The sequence below is a fragment of the Nilaparvata lugens genome, chromosome 6 (genome assembly GCF_014356525.2).
Source record: "Nilaparvata lugens isolate BPH chromosome 6, ASM1435652v1, whole genome shotgun sequence".
NCBI classification, from domain to species: domain Eukaryota; kingdom Metazoa; phylum Arthropoda; class Insecta; order Hemiptera; family Delphacidae; genus Nilaparvata; species Nilaparvata lugens.
Window position 1 is genome coordinate 46,386,683 of NC_052509.1, and position 18,336 is coordinate 46,405,018.

An 18,336-nucleotide genomic window follows, 5' to 3' on the forward strand; every position below is an offset into this window, starting at 1 on the left:
CTATAACTGATTGAAAGAAAAACAAGAAAGTATTTCTTTTGGACCCAATCATGTTTCAAGATATTAAAAATATCTGAGTCTGAAGATATTTTTATTCGTTCATATTACATAATAAACATTGCATATTATTTCATACTTTTACTCTTTTCTATGTAATGTAAATAACATGAATTATTCTTTCATTATATTTTATCTGTGAATTAAATTCGTTGGCGTTATTTTCATTTTATTACAACGTATATTAATAACAAATTGATTGTCTTTTGGATGTATTGGTTGATGATTAAGAACTCTAGTAGAGTTACATTTCTCCTCATTTTTTACAAGTACCGTAGTGAATTTAGTTCAAAAATATTTCACATCTTTCTTATCAGAATACAAACAGCTATCAAAAACTAGTTCCTGATGAGGGAAGCAGTTGAAACGAAATCATTAAAAACCCAATCCAGTAAATGAGTATAATGATGGCTGAGTCATGAAATTAAATGGAAAACTTATGAACAATTTTAAATTTTCCTAGCCAAAAGACTCGAAGATTCAGGTACCACAAGATATTTCTGTATGAGAAAAATACATTATCTCACGTATGACCCTACACCTGCTTGATAACACAAGTGAAAAAGATCCCTCTTGATGATATGAGAAGATTTCACATGTCCCTCATGTGATTACACAGGTAACACAAATTATTTATTAATGAGAGTAGCAGGGTGAATTTCAAGAACATTATCGAAAAATGATTTCATTCAAAACCTTTTCCAGAGTAATAATGAAGTAAAAAAGTTGAATAAATCAACCATATCATAAACATAATATTTCAATATTTATGAACACAATATGCCGTTACCTGATGACACGTACAGTAACACAACATCTTTCTTGATGCGTTAAACATATTTGTTAGGGTGTGATCACATTGGATGCGTATATGTGCAAGTGCACTTCAGATCATGCATGAACCGAAAAACATGTATTTTGTACTAGTTCAGAGTCATCTAGCTTATGGCCTGCATTTGTGTGATGACACCAGGGGCGAGGCGTGACTTTTTGGCTCAGTCATCTCTAGGAACTCTCAGTCATCTCGGTAATTCAGTTGAAAGTTTGAATGAAAGCTGCACCCCCCTCCCCTACTTAAAAGATAATGTTTCATTTTGGACGATTATTTTATCGAGCAAGATGACATCTAGTATAAGATAAGCTTGCTATACAAAATCCTAGAGTTGAAATGTCTAGAACTTGTCTAAATCTCAAGCTCGGAAACTGGCCCTCAATAATTAAAAAAATTTAAATGAAATTCTTTTATTGATTCATACAACAAGTACATTATCAAAAATGACAGGGAGAGAAAAAATAAGTTAACCTTGTGCTATTACTCTCCCAAATTTAGATAAGGTTACACATAGTTCGAAATAGGTCAAGTCTTGTAGTTGTTCACTTCACTAAATATTCCGTTCTTAATTATTTTCACAAAGTAGATTTTTAAATTTAGATGCTTCAAAACCAAACATAGAAGAAATAATAATGATAATTATCAATAACAAATTGCAAACAAAATAATTATCGTACGGTTTGCAACACTGTCGCGGACAGTGGAATCGCAGAAAATAGCGATATCTTTGTTGACCGTTTACTCCACCATCATTTACGAGGAAAGGGAGAGCGATGATGCAGAAGAGTGGTGGTAACCAATGCTAAATAGAAATACTGGAATTGCATAGTTTTGAGAATCACATTGAACGGATGGAACTGATGATGCAGTAGTCTACACTTTATTCAAACTTGGCGCGCTCGCAAAAAAACGTTTCTCTTTTGGTTTCTTCACCTTTTTTTGTATTTATTTTGAATATTTTAAATTTAATAATATACACATTACATAGCAATTTGTGTCTAGTCATCGGCGAATCCAGAGATGACCGGACGCCTCGCCTCTGGATGACACAGCCCACCTCAAACATCTACCGTTGTACCAGAAGAGAACAATTATAGCTTTTATTTGTCGTAAGAATCAGCAAGGACTTGTAGACCTTTGATTATTCGACTCAACGTATTAGCCGTATTTAACTTGTATATACTATGCTCTGTTCTGTGTATAAAATAGAACATGTCGTCTTATGTTCAGCGGTCCCAGATACATAGTTTCAATAGACGATGTAGTCAGATGTTGCATCTGCGAAGATATAGAACAGACAAATCTTATAGAACATGCTTTGTAATTGGTGAAAATTAATTCAACAAGCTTCCTGCTGGAGCCAAGAATGTGTCTGATAAAGCTTTATGAAGAAAATTGTTTAGTTATTTAGTGGAAATGCCCTATTACTCGATAGAAGAACTTTTAAATTCCGACAGTGGTATTACATTCTAGTTTATAGTGCCTGCCTAAATGGATTGCAATTGATGTTTTTTATATTTATTGAACTTTTACTCTGTCCTTGACAACTTCTGTGTAAATTAATGTTTGACAAGATCTTTTATTCTATGTATTCTTATATTCAAGATGTATGGATCTATGGATCCAATAGCTGAATTATTATTGGGGAAAGTACCATTATATAATAAAATTATATGGGTAAAGTACCATTGAAACACATTGTGACTTGCGTGTAGCTGCTCACACTAAACACAACCTGCAAGTGCACGCGTTCAGTGTGAGTGTTCCTATTGCTCTTTCTAGATTTTGTTTCGCTGGGTAAAGAATAACCAATCGTGCACTTGTATATATACACATCAAATTTGAACACACCCTTAAACATGACTACCCTAAACATCTCTCTTTCATTTTTCCCTCACCTGACGATACAGGTAAGACAAGATCCTTCTTGATGAGAGAAGCAGCGCACATGCCTCCGAGGAAAGCGAGCTCCATCTCCAGGAGACGCAGACCGTCGTGCGCATCGACCGGCCACTCGTAGCCAATCACCTGGCAGCGGAAACCGAACTGACACGCCTTCTCGTCTTTCACGTAATCGGACGCCGTCTCCAATGAGAACATCGCTTCATTACCTACAACAACAATAAAAATTGTTACAGTAATTTGGTCGCATCCCTGCAGGTTCAGATAGTTAGTAGGAGGAGGCAATCATGCAGACAAATCTGAAACCCAGGTCAGGATTGATATGTATGATATAGTTCAGCAAGTATGTACCTCTGCACGAACCCCCAGTCAAAGCACAAAGTTAGTATAATGAGCTTCATTTCAAACTGTCAGCATTCCTTATAAATCATATTGTAACCATTGGTCTTTGATACTGGTTGGAGACATGGCACTTAATTAATAACTACGTTTATTTCTATTCAACTTCTAATTTATTTATGAAAAAACTTCCAATTTGTCTTTCATACTGGTTGGAAATCATTTAGCCTACAACAAAGTTGCTTTCCATTTATCTTTTATTTTATTTAGTGGATTTGTCAGCTGTGCTGAATAATATGTTCTGTTTTTCTGGCTCTAAATCTTGTAAAATTACGTGAAAATGTTTCAATTATTAGTTATTTGAAGTGAAGTGGAATCATAACCTCATTTTGAACTTTTAAAATAATATTATCTAAATTTGGGAGAGAAATAGTACAAGGAGTATCCTTAGTTTTTCTCTCCCATTCAGTGCTTTCTTGTAAAAATTAGAATAATAAATAATAAAATAATAATTTGCTTCCAATTTGCTGACATTTTGAAGTGAATCTCACTATGAATGGTTATTAGCAATAATCTGATTTTAGTAAAGCATCAAGTAGTAAGATTTCACCACATGCCAAAGAAAGCGTCAAGCATGGAGATAACTTGAGATTGAGACATACAACCAGTAGAGTTGACAGATTAGACGGATTCTAGTTGCCTACTGATTCCGGTGTTCCTGGCATGTTTATCAGCTCGTTGTAACCTGAAGGCGATCATATGAGGAGATGAGAGTGGATGGAGAAAGGGATTCTGAAAGGATGGAAATGGTAGGTTGTCATCTTGCTGGTGATGAACCTTAAACTGAAGTCGTAGTCCAAAGTTAAAACTAAAAAAACATAAAAAATTACAATTATGAAATAAATCAATGTGAGGAAAATATGTCAACTAAGAACATAAACAGACCAACAAAATACAAGGGATGAATTAAAATATAATTTAAATGATATTTTGAGAAAGGTTGGATTGACAACAATTGGATCAACCATTTTGTGAAATAGTGACTGTTTTTCAAATTTGATAAGCAATTGTAAGCATAAAATAAAAGTGATTGAGAGATGAATTTTTCACTTAGGTTTTACTCGAATATACAGATGAAGAATCTCCATAAATACTAGTGTAATATATAACTCGTTTCAATTCCCATTATGCCTGAGTTATACAAGTGATGAGTCTCCAATTTATGACACTTTTCTATAGCAATATCTCAACGTTGTTATAAGGAACAAGTACCGTACTTCAAGTACGATGACTTGGCTTTATGGCAAAATTGATAACAACAAATTCCATGACAATGACAGAACCCCCCAATCATGTTTGGAGGTGAAACTCTTAAGCTGCGTACACATATACGCTCTTCCAACCCGCACCGAGCACGCTCCTCCCTCGTACCGCCCTCGTTCCTCCATCGAACCACAGTCGCGCCGCCCACGAACCCATCATGAACGTTACGGAAGATGTTAGATGTTCCCCGGTCGAACCACTGTTGCTCCCCGGTCGATCATCAATCGCTCTGCTGGAGTGACGTTCGGTTGCGGAGCAGAGCGAAAGTCTGTACGCACCTTTAGGCACGGTTACACAAGTCTGTTCAATTTTAAATGCGATTAGGTGCTAAAGTGAGGGTCACGTTGCAATGGTACTATTAAATAAATGTTTCATTGCAATAACAGAAGAAAACATAAAACATTCAAAAATCATATTTCATTAACATTAGTGTTGCTATCCTTGTCTATCATTTGACAAAGCAGATTGTGCTTTGAATTATCTTTTCTAGCTCCGTAAGGTTGCCAGATCGTATATTAACAATGTCTAATTAACAGAATATTTTATCTCGATTATGGAAATTTATATCATTGAAAAAATATTTTCTTAATAATTGATTATTTTCAACAAGAATAAACAGTTAATATTACATCAGTTATACCGGAATATATTTTATAGAAGGCAGAAAAGGCAGCACTGTCCTCCTATCTTTCTCCACTGCCATTATAACGTGGACCGCACTGTAATTGAAGACTTCTTCCTCTTCTGTGATTGATTCTCCTATCTCTCTCCACTGCCATTATAACGTGGACCGCACTGTAATTGAAGACGTCTTCCTCTTCTCTGATCGGTTCTAAAACGTCATTCACACTTAAAATGCAACAGACTTTTGTGTAACATGGAGTGTAATGGGTGACTACACATACCAGGCAACACGATGGCCCACTGCGGCCACTGGTTGCTGAATCGATGCAGCACAGGCCAGTAGGGCAGATGGTCGTCTGCGGCTGCGGCTGCGGGGAATGCGGCCGATGCCGGGATGTACAGCTGCAGCGAGTCCTCAGCCTGCGCCGTCCCGCACTCCGGTGCGAACTCCACTGCCATCCAGCGCACGTTCTCCGGGAAAACCACTCTGTCCAAATGGAACACAACAATATTAAATTTCCACTATATCCAAATAAAACAATATCACGTTTTCAAGTTCATTCAATATCGAATTCTCTATTGCCCAAATGGAACAATTTTATTATAATATGAAATTATTTCATGTACGCAAATTTTCCCATTATTTGTTTTCTTTGTTTTTTTTCTTGAATTCTTCAGTATTAGTTACATACTTTTTTCTTTTTATTTTATCTGCTACTATAAGTTTCATATTTGCAGGGTTTTTTTTGCATTTTGTTTTCAGTTTTTTTCTGAAACTCAATAGTATATTAGTTATTTTATTTCCATTTTCATGTATTATTTTTAAAATTGTATGCTCAATGTGAGTTAAGAGGGCAATAATAGGATTTAGTTCCTGGTGCCCTCAAATATGTATATTTTAAAAGAAATAAATATTGATTCATATTTAAAATATAACAATATTATTACAATATTTCATGTTGATGCAATATTACATTTTTCATTCATTGATGGGTGTATTATTTTTATTATAATCTGGAACCTCGTAATACAAAATTGTAAGTAGGCTACAGTGCATACATTTTTGGACTTGGAATTTGAGCAATAAAGTAAATATAAATAAATTTGAGTGCTAATTCTAATGAATTATTGAATCAATAAATTAATAATTTCATACAACATAAACACACAATAAAATCAAAATACAGAAACACTACAATCAAAATACAAAATTCTAATAAAAGTACAAAACACAGGCTTCATGGTTGGGTGTGCTGACTAGAATGAGATGAGGAAAAATAACTAGCCAACTGTGGTTTACCATGTAATAGGCTGGTAGAGAAAATGAAGGGTGAAGAGGAGTGAAAAAATGGAAGAATGAGAGAGGAAAAAGAAAAACCGGAAAAAAGTCAAGCATAAATGAGACAAATGAATAAACAAAAAAAAAAATGAATAAATGTTGACATAATTCTCAATGAAGCTCAATTACTTGTTCCCATCTCATGCACATTATTGTAAATTCAGGGCTAAAATACAAAGAATTACCCCAATTTTCAAGTGATTATTTGATTCCTATGATTAGAATGTATGAGAGGTGGTACTTATGAAATAATATATAAAAAGACGTTTTGATCTAATAACTATATCAGACAGAAAGAAGAAAAGGCTTCACTTAAAAATCTTATAAAGAATTATGGAGAGTTTCAGTAACATAGCAATATCTAGTTTCATTATAATCTCATACGCTAAATTCAAGTTTATATATTACATCCCTGATTAAGCTGACTCACACTGGCGCACAAGGAATGTTCCTTTTGCCGGTGTTTTTGCCTCACCTACTGTACTTATACATGTGAACATAGATTAAATCTTCATTTTATAACTATTATGTATAATATAAAGGATATCATTTCGTTATTATATCTAATTAAATGTATGTATCTTGGTTTAAGTGACGTAGCATATACTTATATTTATTTTTTGTAAAGCTTTTTTGTATTTTGTTTTTGGTAAATAAAATTCATTCAAATTCAAATTTGTTTCAGCCATGCTTTGTCTTCACCCTTCATTCCTTACTTTTGCTTACTAACAGCATATTAGATGGGAAATCAAAGTTGGCTAAGTATTTTTCCTCATTTCATTCTATTCAGCACACCACACCATGAAGTCTGTTTTTTTTTTGCATTTCTATTAGAATTTTTTATTTTGATTGTATTGTATATTGAGGCGTGGACTCTAAGACACTTATTAAATCTAATAAAGCATCAAAACTATAGGTTTGATGGTGCATTTCATTCAATAATTGTCCTAGGAGCCACGCTTCAATGTTATAATACATTTAGGGTCGGTTTCCGAGATCGAGATTCAGCTTAGTTCTAGACTTTAAACAGCTGTAGTCAGAAAATTGGCTTTCCGAAACAGGGAGTAGTCGTAGTCCACGTTTAAATTGAATTTTGATAAACTATAAAATTGAACACAAAATGAAATAAAGAGAAAACTGTGTAAAGTTTCAGTTATTTTGAATTATATAAGAATGTTTCATTTCGTCAGGGAAAAACGTTTCCAACTATATATTAATGGGAAAATAAAAATTATAAAAAAACTACAACTACGCCCCGTTTCGGAAAGCCTATTTTCTGACTCCAGCTGTTTGAAGTGTAGAACTTGGCTAAATCACGAGCTCGGAAAACGACCCTTAGAGCCTTGGTTTGGCATTGCATTGGTGTAGGCCTACCTGTAATTGGAGACGGAGGCAGGCTTGTAGGGATGGTCGCTCTCGACTTGGGCGTAGTAGTGCGACGTGGTCGGCCGACTCATGTCCTGGCAGTTGCTGTCCACTGTGCTGCTGGAGCGGGCCATGTTGCCGCCTCCACTGCCCCCATTTAGCAGGTTGAGGGCGGCAACGTGGGGCAGCAGATCCTGGATCAGGCCTAGCACTTGCACGCCACTCTGTTAAACAGTCAAAATACTATATTTCAAAACTCATTTCATTGATAAAAATGGTTGTTTCTGTAGTGAGCTAGCACATCAAGAAGATTAGAAAGGAAGTAGATGTTGCAATAACAATTTTGTAGAAAATGCATTATTGCATTACCAAAAAAAGCTATTTATTACCATTGCTACATATGTTTCAATCTAAAGTGGTCATGAAATCCATGACTTGGCTGCGATTTCGATTCATTCACTTATTCAACTTTACTTATTGGTACCAAGGAAAGATATAGCTACTTGAATTTGTTACAAAAGCTACTAATTGTTACAAAAAAGCTACATATGTAGCAATCGTAACAAATAATTTTTTGGTCAATTTTGGCCCGCATTGGTTGAGTGGGAAGCGTTGTTGATATTTATTAGGAATGCTAAAACATTAAAATAAATCACTCTATAATTATTTAGAAGAATAAGGTGATCCAATTATTAGTCATACAACTCCGGGAGTCCGGTCTCACAAGGTGTCAAACTATCAAACGATAAATCGAAAAACTTCAATAAATAACTCAGTTCTTCTAACGTTGAAATTTCATTTTCCTCAAAAGGAGCTCCCTCTTTTAAATAAAATAGTTTCACAAAAGCTCCTTTTTTAATAAGAGCTTCATGAAAGCTCTTCCATGTATGAACAATGCATGTAGATCGAATAACAGAAAACTGACAACATATTTAATAGATCTCTTAAAATCAAATATGTTATTGCCTTCCAAAAATTGAATAAAGGTTACAAATAACATATACTTACAATCAGCATTTAGAAATATGAAATAGCTATTTATGTATTAAGAGCGTAATGCGCTACTTTATCGCTCGCGCAAAACAGTTATCACGCTCCGCTTCGCGTCGCGTGATAACTGTTTTGCGCGAGCGATAAAGAAGCATTATGCGCGAATTACATACAACATTTTTTCTACAACTGCCCAAACCTGTTAAATTACTTATATCGGCGGAGTTACAATTACCGACTTTTTAGGTTAAGATCTGACTTTTTGAGAGCGTAAAGTAAATCTACTGCTCATGCGCGGATGGTTAGCGAGCGAAAAAGTAGATTCTCCTCAGAAATAAGCTGTTTTACGAGGAGAATTGAGTGTGTAAATTCTTTCTTTACGCACAGTTGTAGAAAAAAATGTTTTATGCCACAGCCACATGTTTGCCCAATAAAGTCCAATGTCGACCAGCGCCAGTATGTGGATGGGTGTCTTACCAGCCCTGGCCTTTCATTGCTACAATTTATTAAAATTTGGAAGAAGAGATGTCAGTTTTCTGCTGGCTGGTTTGCCAGCGCTGGCCTTCATTGGCCTTCGTAAGGAATTGCATCTTTACCAGGCTGGGCCAGCATGTGGACTAGGCATAATACTTACTTATTTATTCATTTATGAATACATGGGAGCAAACAGGCTTTCTCCCAAAAGTTGCTTTCAAAATACAATGATTACAATGATAATAAATAGATGGGCCCAAAAATATATAATAGATTACCTTAGGATATTAGAGACATGGCGGACTTACGAAGATTCAGAGGAATGTTAAAGAGGCTGTTGCTTGAAAGGCCATACTATTCTGTGGATGAGTTTCTGCAGGAGTGATATATATCACTCTGTACTCATACTATCATACTATAGTGAAAGTGTTCCTTGTCTTTGATTCTTCCCAGGTCCTTGTACATAGGTACTCTTGACTAACTGCGTTTTTATTTATACTGTATATATATATATATATATTAATATTTCATGTGACTATTGTATAATTACAGTATTTTATTAATGTATTATATGTGTTGAGAACCACCTTTAGGTTGCTCTTCTTGACTTATCCTCAGTCTGATTATTCGGATGTTTGGGATGCAATGAAAATAATGATAATAAATAGTGCAAACACTCAATCCTAACCTTTGGATCGGATGTGGCGAGCGACGAGATGTGCGCCAGGGTGAGCGGGAGTAGCGTGGTGACGAGGGTGGCAGACGAAAGGAGGTGCGCGGTGGCGGAGGCCTCGCCCTCTGCGCCCACCTGGCGCGCCAACTCGAGCAGGCGGGCGCAGCGCCCCATCACAGCTGCCGCCATCTGCAGCGCCATCTTGCGGAAGCCCACCTCCAGCAACGCCTTGTTGCGGCAGCCACCTTCGCCGCCTTCACCCACTGGGTTGCTGTCAACATTTGCCACACTTTCAGAAAATGAAAATCTCTTCCACTAAAAGCTAGTCAAAGATTAGGAAAATACTTTTCTTGAACTTAAATTATGATACACCATGAACTTTAATCAACTCAAACTTTGATAATTATGCACGAGATGAGAAATCCACTTCTATTGATCTTAAAGTATGATACTATTACATGGAATTAAATCAACAAAACATTTGATAATTATGCACGAGAATAGTATTGTGAAGAGAGAAAAAAACGTCGTTACACAGACATTTTCTAGTATGGTCAGCCCTTCACGTTACAGTTTACCAAATAAGTTAGCATGCGCAGGTGAACCTGAGCATGTGTGTAACTGTATAGGCTTAACGGCCAGTACAGGTGATTGGAGAAGAATTAAAATTCAATTCTCTCCACCTGCGCATACGAGGAAAACTGACTTTGGTGATCATTCGGCAGACCTGCACCAGCGTAAATATAGTACAGGCAATTATTCCGACCATTAGCTTGGAAAATCATAACTGAGGTTTTTTCTTTCTTCTATTTATATCCATTGGCAAATCCATAAGTAAAATTATGTGGTTGCAATTTTGGACGGTAATAAAATACTGATGAAATAATATAATACAATTATGTTGATGAACTCCGGAAGCTGTCGTCAAATAGCCTTGCAGTACAGTATCAAACGTCTCCAATCTCAAGCACAAAAATTCTAATCCCAACGACCAGCATAGAAATTCGTAAACTTAATTTCGATCATGAATTCCACACCTAGTCGCTTTGACAATAATCAATATTCGTTACAAATAAAGTACTGCAGTAGCCGGCAGAAGCTCCAAAAAATCTTATTTGATATAGAGAACAGTGTGGTGTGCTACTTGATGGATAGCTCCATTCATTCTCACAATCCCTTACTCATCTGGTTTACACAAGCGTTTCTGAGCTCTTGCTAAAAAGGAAGAATAGAGCAGGTAGACTAGAGATGAATAACTATAGACTTGTGGATGATTCACCCTCTCAAGGATTGAAGGTTTTCTTAGTACATGGATAACCATAGTTGTAAAACCCTTCATTTCTCGCCTTTTTTGCACCACAGTTCTTGATTTACTAGTACTATATATATATATTGATTGTTATTTTTCTGCATGCATTCATTTGTATATTTGTATTATATCTTGTGTGTGTAAATTGATGAATAAATGGAAATTCAATGGAAAATTTATAAAAACTACTTGACATTGTCAAAGCTACCAATAAATTGGTGGTTTTGACAATTTCAAGTCGTTTCATTCAATCAGTTTGCTGTACATGGTTTGATACGAGGAAGACAGCTGACCTGTAGTAGACTAGGTAGGGTATCTGGCCACGGTTCTGTGTGGTGCCGTTGAAGCTGAGCGAGCAGGTGGAGAAGCTGAAGGTGACTCCATCGGGGCCCCGCACCGAGCTCAGGCCTCCGTCCCCGTTGCTCGTCCGGCCGCCGTGGTTTCGCAGGCGAATCGCGTACTTCACATTCTCCTGTCACAATTATTACAATTCGTTATAATGCTAAAATGATTTCAGATTAAGAAAATCGATTGTTGAACTTGGATTAACCTTAATGTAAGACATTTTGTAATGAATGAAATTGTTACAAAGAGAATTGTCAATTTGAATCACAAAATAAATCAATTACTAACATACATTAAACATTATTACATTAACCAATAATTATCAAAGAAAAATAGAATTTTCAGAATATTAATTTCCATTTAACAACAATCTTTGAAAAAAGCTATGCAAATCCCTTGATGTCAAAAAATAATAGGAATTTTCAACCCTCAAGAGCAAATGTTGACACAGAAGATGAACAATGTATCTAGTGCTTTGTAGTCACCTCTTTTCCATGGCGACTCAATAAGGTGGGAGGATGCAGGCTATCTGGACTCCAGATGGTGTACACCATGAATAGACTGAAGCATATTCCTCTCTATGAGAACTCGAGTCTTACTCTTGGGGAACACTGGGCAGTTTAGTGGGTTCATTCATCCAGTGTTGAGAGTGTGGCTATGCCGGGACGCACGACAATGTCGAATGCTTCTTACATGGCTCGGCTCTCAACTCAGGAATAGAAAGAACCACACAAAGGTTAAGGCTTAGCTTGCTGAGCTCATATCTGTGCTAAAATACATTCAGCCGTCCTTTGTGGAAAACTAGTGCTTTCTCGACCGTAAAACTTTAGCAGGATAATTAATTATAAGTGCTTTTTATTTATATTTTTTCAAGTTCATTTAAAATAACTCGATTTTCTTCCAAAAACAATATAATAATAGATCACTTATGAACTGTTTGTAGAAACGTTAATGTTGAAATTGTAGCTCCTGGAGGATGATAAAAACAGCGTATAAAATAAAGAAATTTTGAGAAAAAAATATTATGAATTTTTAACAGTGTTATGAATAAAAGTCGAAACTACGCAGGAGAATCTTAGAATTTAGTATTAGAAGAAAATGTGATTTAAAGTCGTAAATACCTTGATAAAAACAGGATAATCGAATTTCAACTCGACTATATCATCGGAGAGGCCGTCTTCTACTCCGAATACCCCTCTGGTGAGTTGGAGGCTGGTCCAGCGCTGTGCGTGCGACGGATCGTTTCCTGGGTTGTTTGGCTGTAAGATAGAAGGATACAATCACCTCACTAATGGTAGGTAGCTTATGTCTATTAAAACTATCTTAAAAATGAAGGAATAGCAATAGATACTTCAAAAGTGATGAGCATAATTTAGAATAAATTCTAGCATAATGATGTGCATAATTTAGTTTCGCTTCGCTATATCCGGAATGTGAAGTGAATGTGAGTGAATGTAAAGTGAATGTAAATTGAACGTAGAGTGAACGTAGAGTGAATGTAAAGTGAACGTAAATTTAACGTAAATTGAATGTGAAGTGAATGTAAAGTGAATGTAAATTGAACGTAGAGTGAATGTGAATTGAACGTAAAGTGAACGTAAATTTAACGTAAATTGAATGTGAAGTGAATGTAAAGTGAATGTTGAGTTAGTACAGTTGTATGTTTAACAAAATGAGAATGATTCAACTGAAATTATAGGTCTGTTCAGTTTGTCATTGAGCTCTCATTATCTATTAATCCACTAAATTTATTCATATTCATTCATAGAATGTGTCACTTTCTGACAATGAACAATTGAATTCATTGATTTACTATTATTTTGGTGGGAACTGCCTTCCACAGACGCAGTGCGGTCAGACTCAAATGTTCATAATAATTGAAGAGCTCCAGTTGTTCATTGTCTTCAAAAATGTATTTTTCGTGACAACTGTAAGAGAATTCTTCTTGTTGTAGACCTATACAATAATACAATAAAGCTGAATCCGAACATATCAAAATCAAATTCTGTTTGAGTAGCTTTCATTGAAAATATTCTTGCTATGAGTTCTAGTGGGACTAATCATATTCGGACGGCGGGACTGAGTGGCAATACCCCATTACGACTCATTGCAAAGAATATTTTCACGGAACCGGACACGGAAACTGATACTAATAAGTGGTGATCAACCTTTATGCTCTAGCAGTTAAGAACCTGAACTTGTAATTTAATTCTGTTTATTTTGCTCTAATTTATATTGTTAATATTCTGTTTCTGCTCTAAGTTATCCTAGATAACTGTATTTTATTCTTCCTACTCCCACTGGCGAACAAGAGCCATCTTATTCCAGTGGTTTCACTTATATAATTTGTGTTTTTTTTGTATGATAATTCTAAATTTTATTTTTTATTGCTTTGCAATTAGTTATAAGTGTGTGAAATAGACTTGAATTGAAAATGTAAAGTACTTAGACAAGTCTTTATGAAAGTACTTAGACAAGTCATCTATGTTTATAGGAGATTGGTTTGATTGGAAATTTCTGAAAGAACCATTTTCATCGCAGGGGCTGACAACCTTTCAAGATAAATAGTACTTGATATGAAATAATAAACAAGACTCCTGATAGATCCATCTTAATGGATCATCTTCTTTCTTTTTTTTCTTCTTCACCCTTCCCTCCTTACTTTTATAGCCTTTACTAGCCTATTACATGGGAAACCATAGTTGGCTAGGGATTTTCCTTCTTTTTTCATTTCAGTACATCCCACCATGAAGCCTGTTTTCTTTTATATAGAAATAAATTGCTCAAATGTATTTTTGAATTTTGTAAAATGTATTTTGATAGTATTATGTGTTTGTGTTGAATTAAGTTATTGATTAATCATATAGTAGCCTATTATTTTTGACAATATTTTCTCCTTGATAGGTGAAAACTCAGATCTCAGAAATGTGTATCTGCTGGTTACCGTGTTGGCATCATCGAGCAACTCCAGCTCATAGTCATAGGATCCAGCACCGCCGTAGACAGCGGCGCCCGCAATGGCGACGCCCGGCCGGTCGACGCTGAAGCAGATGGCGTCGGGCGACCCGTTGCCTGTGTTCCAAGTGCGGCAGCCGTTATTACGCGAGAACCGCGACGGCGTCGTCTGCATCACCCGGCCTCCACAACCACCTTCCAGCTCCTCCTGACCACACACAACACACACACACCACATTCAAAACTGTACATTTTTACGAGTAAGGAGAGCGACAGTAATTAGAAAACGAGGAAGAAGCAGAAGGAAGCGAGAGAGAAGAAAAAGGGAGAAAACAATGAAGAAGAAGAAGAAGAAAAAGGGAGGAAACGAGGAAGAAGAAAAAGAAAACGATGAAGAAAAATACATAGACAAATTATGTGATTAAGGGCCGGTTCCCGAGCTGGGCATTTAGCTAATTTCTAGACTTTGAACAGCTGGAGTCAGAAAATTGGATTTCCGAAACTGGGCCTAGTCCCGTTAATCTGATCAGGGAATAAAATAAAATTTTGAAAAACTAGAAAATTGAACACAATATATAATTAAAGGAAACAGTGTAAAGTTTCAGCTATTTTGAACTATTTATGAATGTTAATTTCGTCAAGGAAAAACGTTTCCAACTATAGAAATGAGAAAATAAAGATTTTCATAAAAACTGCGACTACGCCCCGTTTCGGAAAGCCAATTTTCAGCTGTTTAAACGTTTAGACTCCATCTGTTTAAAGTTTAGAACTTAGCTAAATCCCCAGCTCGAAAACCGGCCCTAAATATATGATTCAATTCATATACATTTGATGAAGATTGATGGTCCATTAGATCTGATTAGTGTCCTAGAAACTGGGCAATAAAGAAATATAAAAAAGTTAGTGGCAATATATTGTCAACACTTTTTTATGCATAGAAGTCTGCCCTTTATTCTATGCACTGAGCTCTTTCTTTCGATCTGATCAACAAACTCAACTTTTACAGTAATACAGTTGAGCATGCAAGTCACCTTCTGTAATTTCATATCTATTTCATATTCGGATATCTACTTCGGCAATTACCTTTAGTAATATTGTTATTGTTGAATCTTTTTCTTGTAGTTTATCTAAGTTAATTGTAGTATTGCAACTTGTAGTTATGTAGTTATATTCTACATATTCTCTTTTTTGTATAAAATTTTAATTCCCATTAGTATTTCAATTTTATTTTTAATATTTTTACTTACGGTATGTATAATTAAGAATTATACGGCAATTATTGTGTTATGGAAGCAATTTTTGAGCGAAATCCTGTTTGCTTCCTGGATTCATAATAAAATAAACAATTAATATAATCCATCACTTTCCAATTAAAACCAATGAAAGGGCTGTGGAAATTGATCATATTCTCAAAGCTTTTCAATAAGAAATAGTGTGCATGTAGAGTGAATGGCACTGACATCGATGCCACTAGCCTGTGCCGCCAACTCAGCAATGACCCTGACTAGGAGATGACAGCAGTTGTGCACCAGCTGGGCGGAATGCGAGCTCTTTTCCAAGCAGAGCGCCTGTCGCACTGATAGGCTCACCACATCCAGCAGGCGGTCCACCACTTCACGGAACTGCCACACCACTGTGCCTGCGCCTGAGCTGCTCGAGTCGGCTTCACTCTACAACAAACAGCATTCAATAAATTGATAAGGTTTGTGTAAATCATACATTCTGAGTATAAATCTGGTGTAGAGCACCTCCATCTTATTTGGAGCTCTCATCTACTATAAGCCTATCCGCGATTAATGATTACCTGAATGGCTATAATCTTGTCCTGATTACAAGAAAATCTATGGTTGTTCCATTTTCAACAAGACAGAGTAGGAACCAGTCAGTGGGTCCAAATTTAGCTATAAATGGTGGAATTCTAGAAACTAAAAATAGTACGAAATTCTTGGGTCTGTTATTGGATAGCAATCTCTCCTGGGATAGTCATAGTTTGCCATTTCATAAAAATATATATCCTGGTCTTTATGCTCTGAGACAAATGTTCAACGTGTGTAGTATCCAAACACTAAAGTCGATATACTGTGCTGTAATACATACACATTCATCATATGGCCTGTGCTTATAATTATGGCAGTACGAGTATAATAAATTTGGATAAAATTCATAAAACAGCAGAAGTGTGCAATTAGATCAATGATTAACCTCAGAAGAAGCGACTCAGTAAGATCACTATTCTCTCAACTTGGGATTTTAACAATTTATGGTCAATATGTATTCGATGTGATCATGTTTTTCAGGAAGCAGTCCAATGTAGAATTAAGAAATCAGACTCACAACTATAATACCCGTTATGGCCTAATTACTGAGAGACATAGATTGGATATTTTTGAGAAAAAACATTTTTCGAAGGCAGAATTATTTTATCGATTTACCAGGCATTTTATAGTTAATTGAAGACATCAAAATATCTGGTAAAAATTTGAAGAAATATTTGGTGAGCTTATCTCTGTATTCTTTGCAGTAGTTTGACAACAGCGATCGTTGATTTATTTTGAATTTTGTTTGTACTAACTGTTATTATGTAATTTCCAACTGACGCTATTCATATGTATTTGTACATGTCTCATGAATAAAGGGTTTTCTATTCTATCATTCAGCGTTATCGGCCGAAACTAGTGTAGTGTCTAAAGGAAAAGGAAAAAAGTACTAGAGGTAAAAAATATACTATAATAATGATTCAACTGATTATTCACTCTACAACAACCATAATTCACAAGTTAATGAGAAATTAATAAGGTTCTATGTAAATAAATTACATATACATAACATTTATGTGTAATCATACATTGTAAGTGATTCAGCGTGATCGGCAGAAACTAGTTGTGTCTAAAAGAAAAAAGGGTATGAGGGGTAAGAAAGGTACTAACGTAATAATTCTATGTAATTCAACTTTCAAGTAGCCCTATTGAAATAAACGATAAATCACTTGAACATATTTTTGCTCCACACTCAAATATTGAACAAATACGCCTACATTTCTTTTGCAGACATATAAAAAAACACCAACGAGGATCTGACTCAAAATATACACACTCACCTTTAAAGGAAATAATTTTCAAAAATAAAGAATGATACCCTATTATTTGTTTTTTCTCTTACCAAAGTAAAGCTGGATTTCCACAAATCAGTATCAGAGTTTGTGACCTGAGAATATTATTCCCATAAAGGAGCATTTCCACTCAGCGAGTACCAATACTCCTATTATAACTCACGGGATGAATATTTTCAACAGATGGAATTAAATAAAGAATGCATTTATTCAAATGCTAATTAATATATAATTATTATTTAACGAAAATCCTAAATAAATGCTGCAAATCACCCCGAAGACTTCTGCTACTGCAGACGTTGACAACAGGGTTAACAGCTAGATGGAAATTCGAAGAAAACTACTATCCAAAAATTAGTTGCCAGCCCGGGAATCGAACCCGGTACCTCCCAATTGCTAGTCAGGAATGCTTACCCTTACACCAAACTGACAATCTCTGGATAGCAGCGCTCATTTTATACGAAGCCATAGCGGCCAACCAGCTGCAGATGGAATTAAATAGAGAATGCATTTATTCAAATACTAATTAATATATAATTATTATTCAACGAAAATCCTAAAAAAATGCTGCAAATCACCCCGAAGACTTCTGTCACTGCAGACATTGACAACAGGGTTAACAGCTATAGTGAGGTCCACGTTATAATGGCAGTGGATTAAGATAGAAGAATAGCGATGCCGATTCTCTGCATTAATTAAT

The 18,336-nt window shown here is 35.6% G+C and overlaps 1 protein-coding gene across 1 annotated transcript in view; it reads right to left on the reverse strand.

Annotated features, from left to right (window-relative positions):
- LOC111048490 (E3 ubiquitin-protein ligase MYCBP2) overlaps positions 1–18,336 on the reverse strand; it is a 287,490-nt gene that overhangs the window by 224,210 nt on the left and 44,944 nt on the right. The window contains 8 exon segments of the mRNA XM_039431468.1: positions 2,788–3,000; positions 5,359–5,564; positions 7,791–8,005; positions 9,934–10,189; positions 11,521–11,699; positions 12,694–12,831; positions 14,517–14,735; positions 15,988–16,197. Of these exon segments, the coding sequence (XP_039287402.1) occupies positions 2,788–3,000; positions 5,359–5,564; positions 7,791–8,005; positions 9,934–10,189; positions 11,521–11,699; positions 12,694–12,831; positions 14,517–14,735; positions 15,988–16,197 (1,636 nt within the window).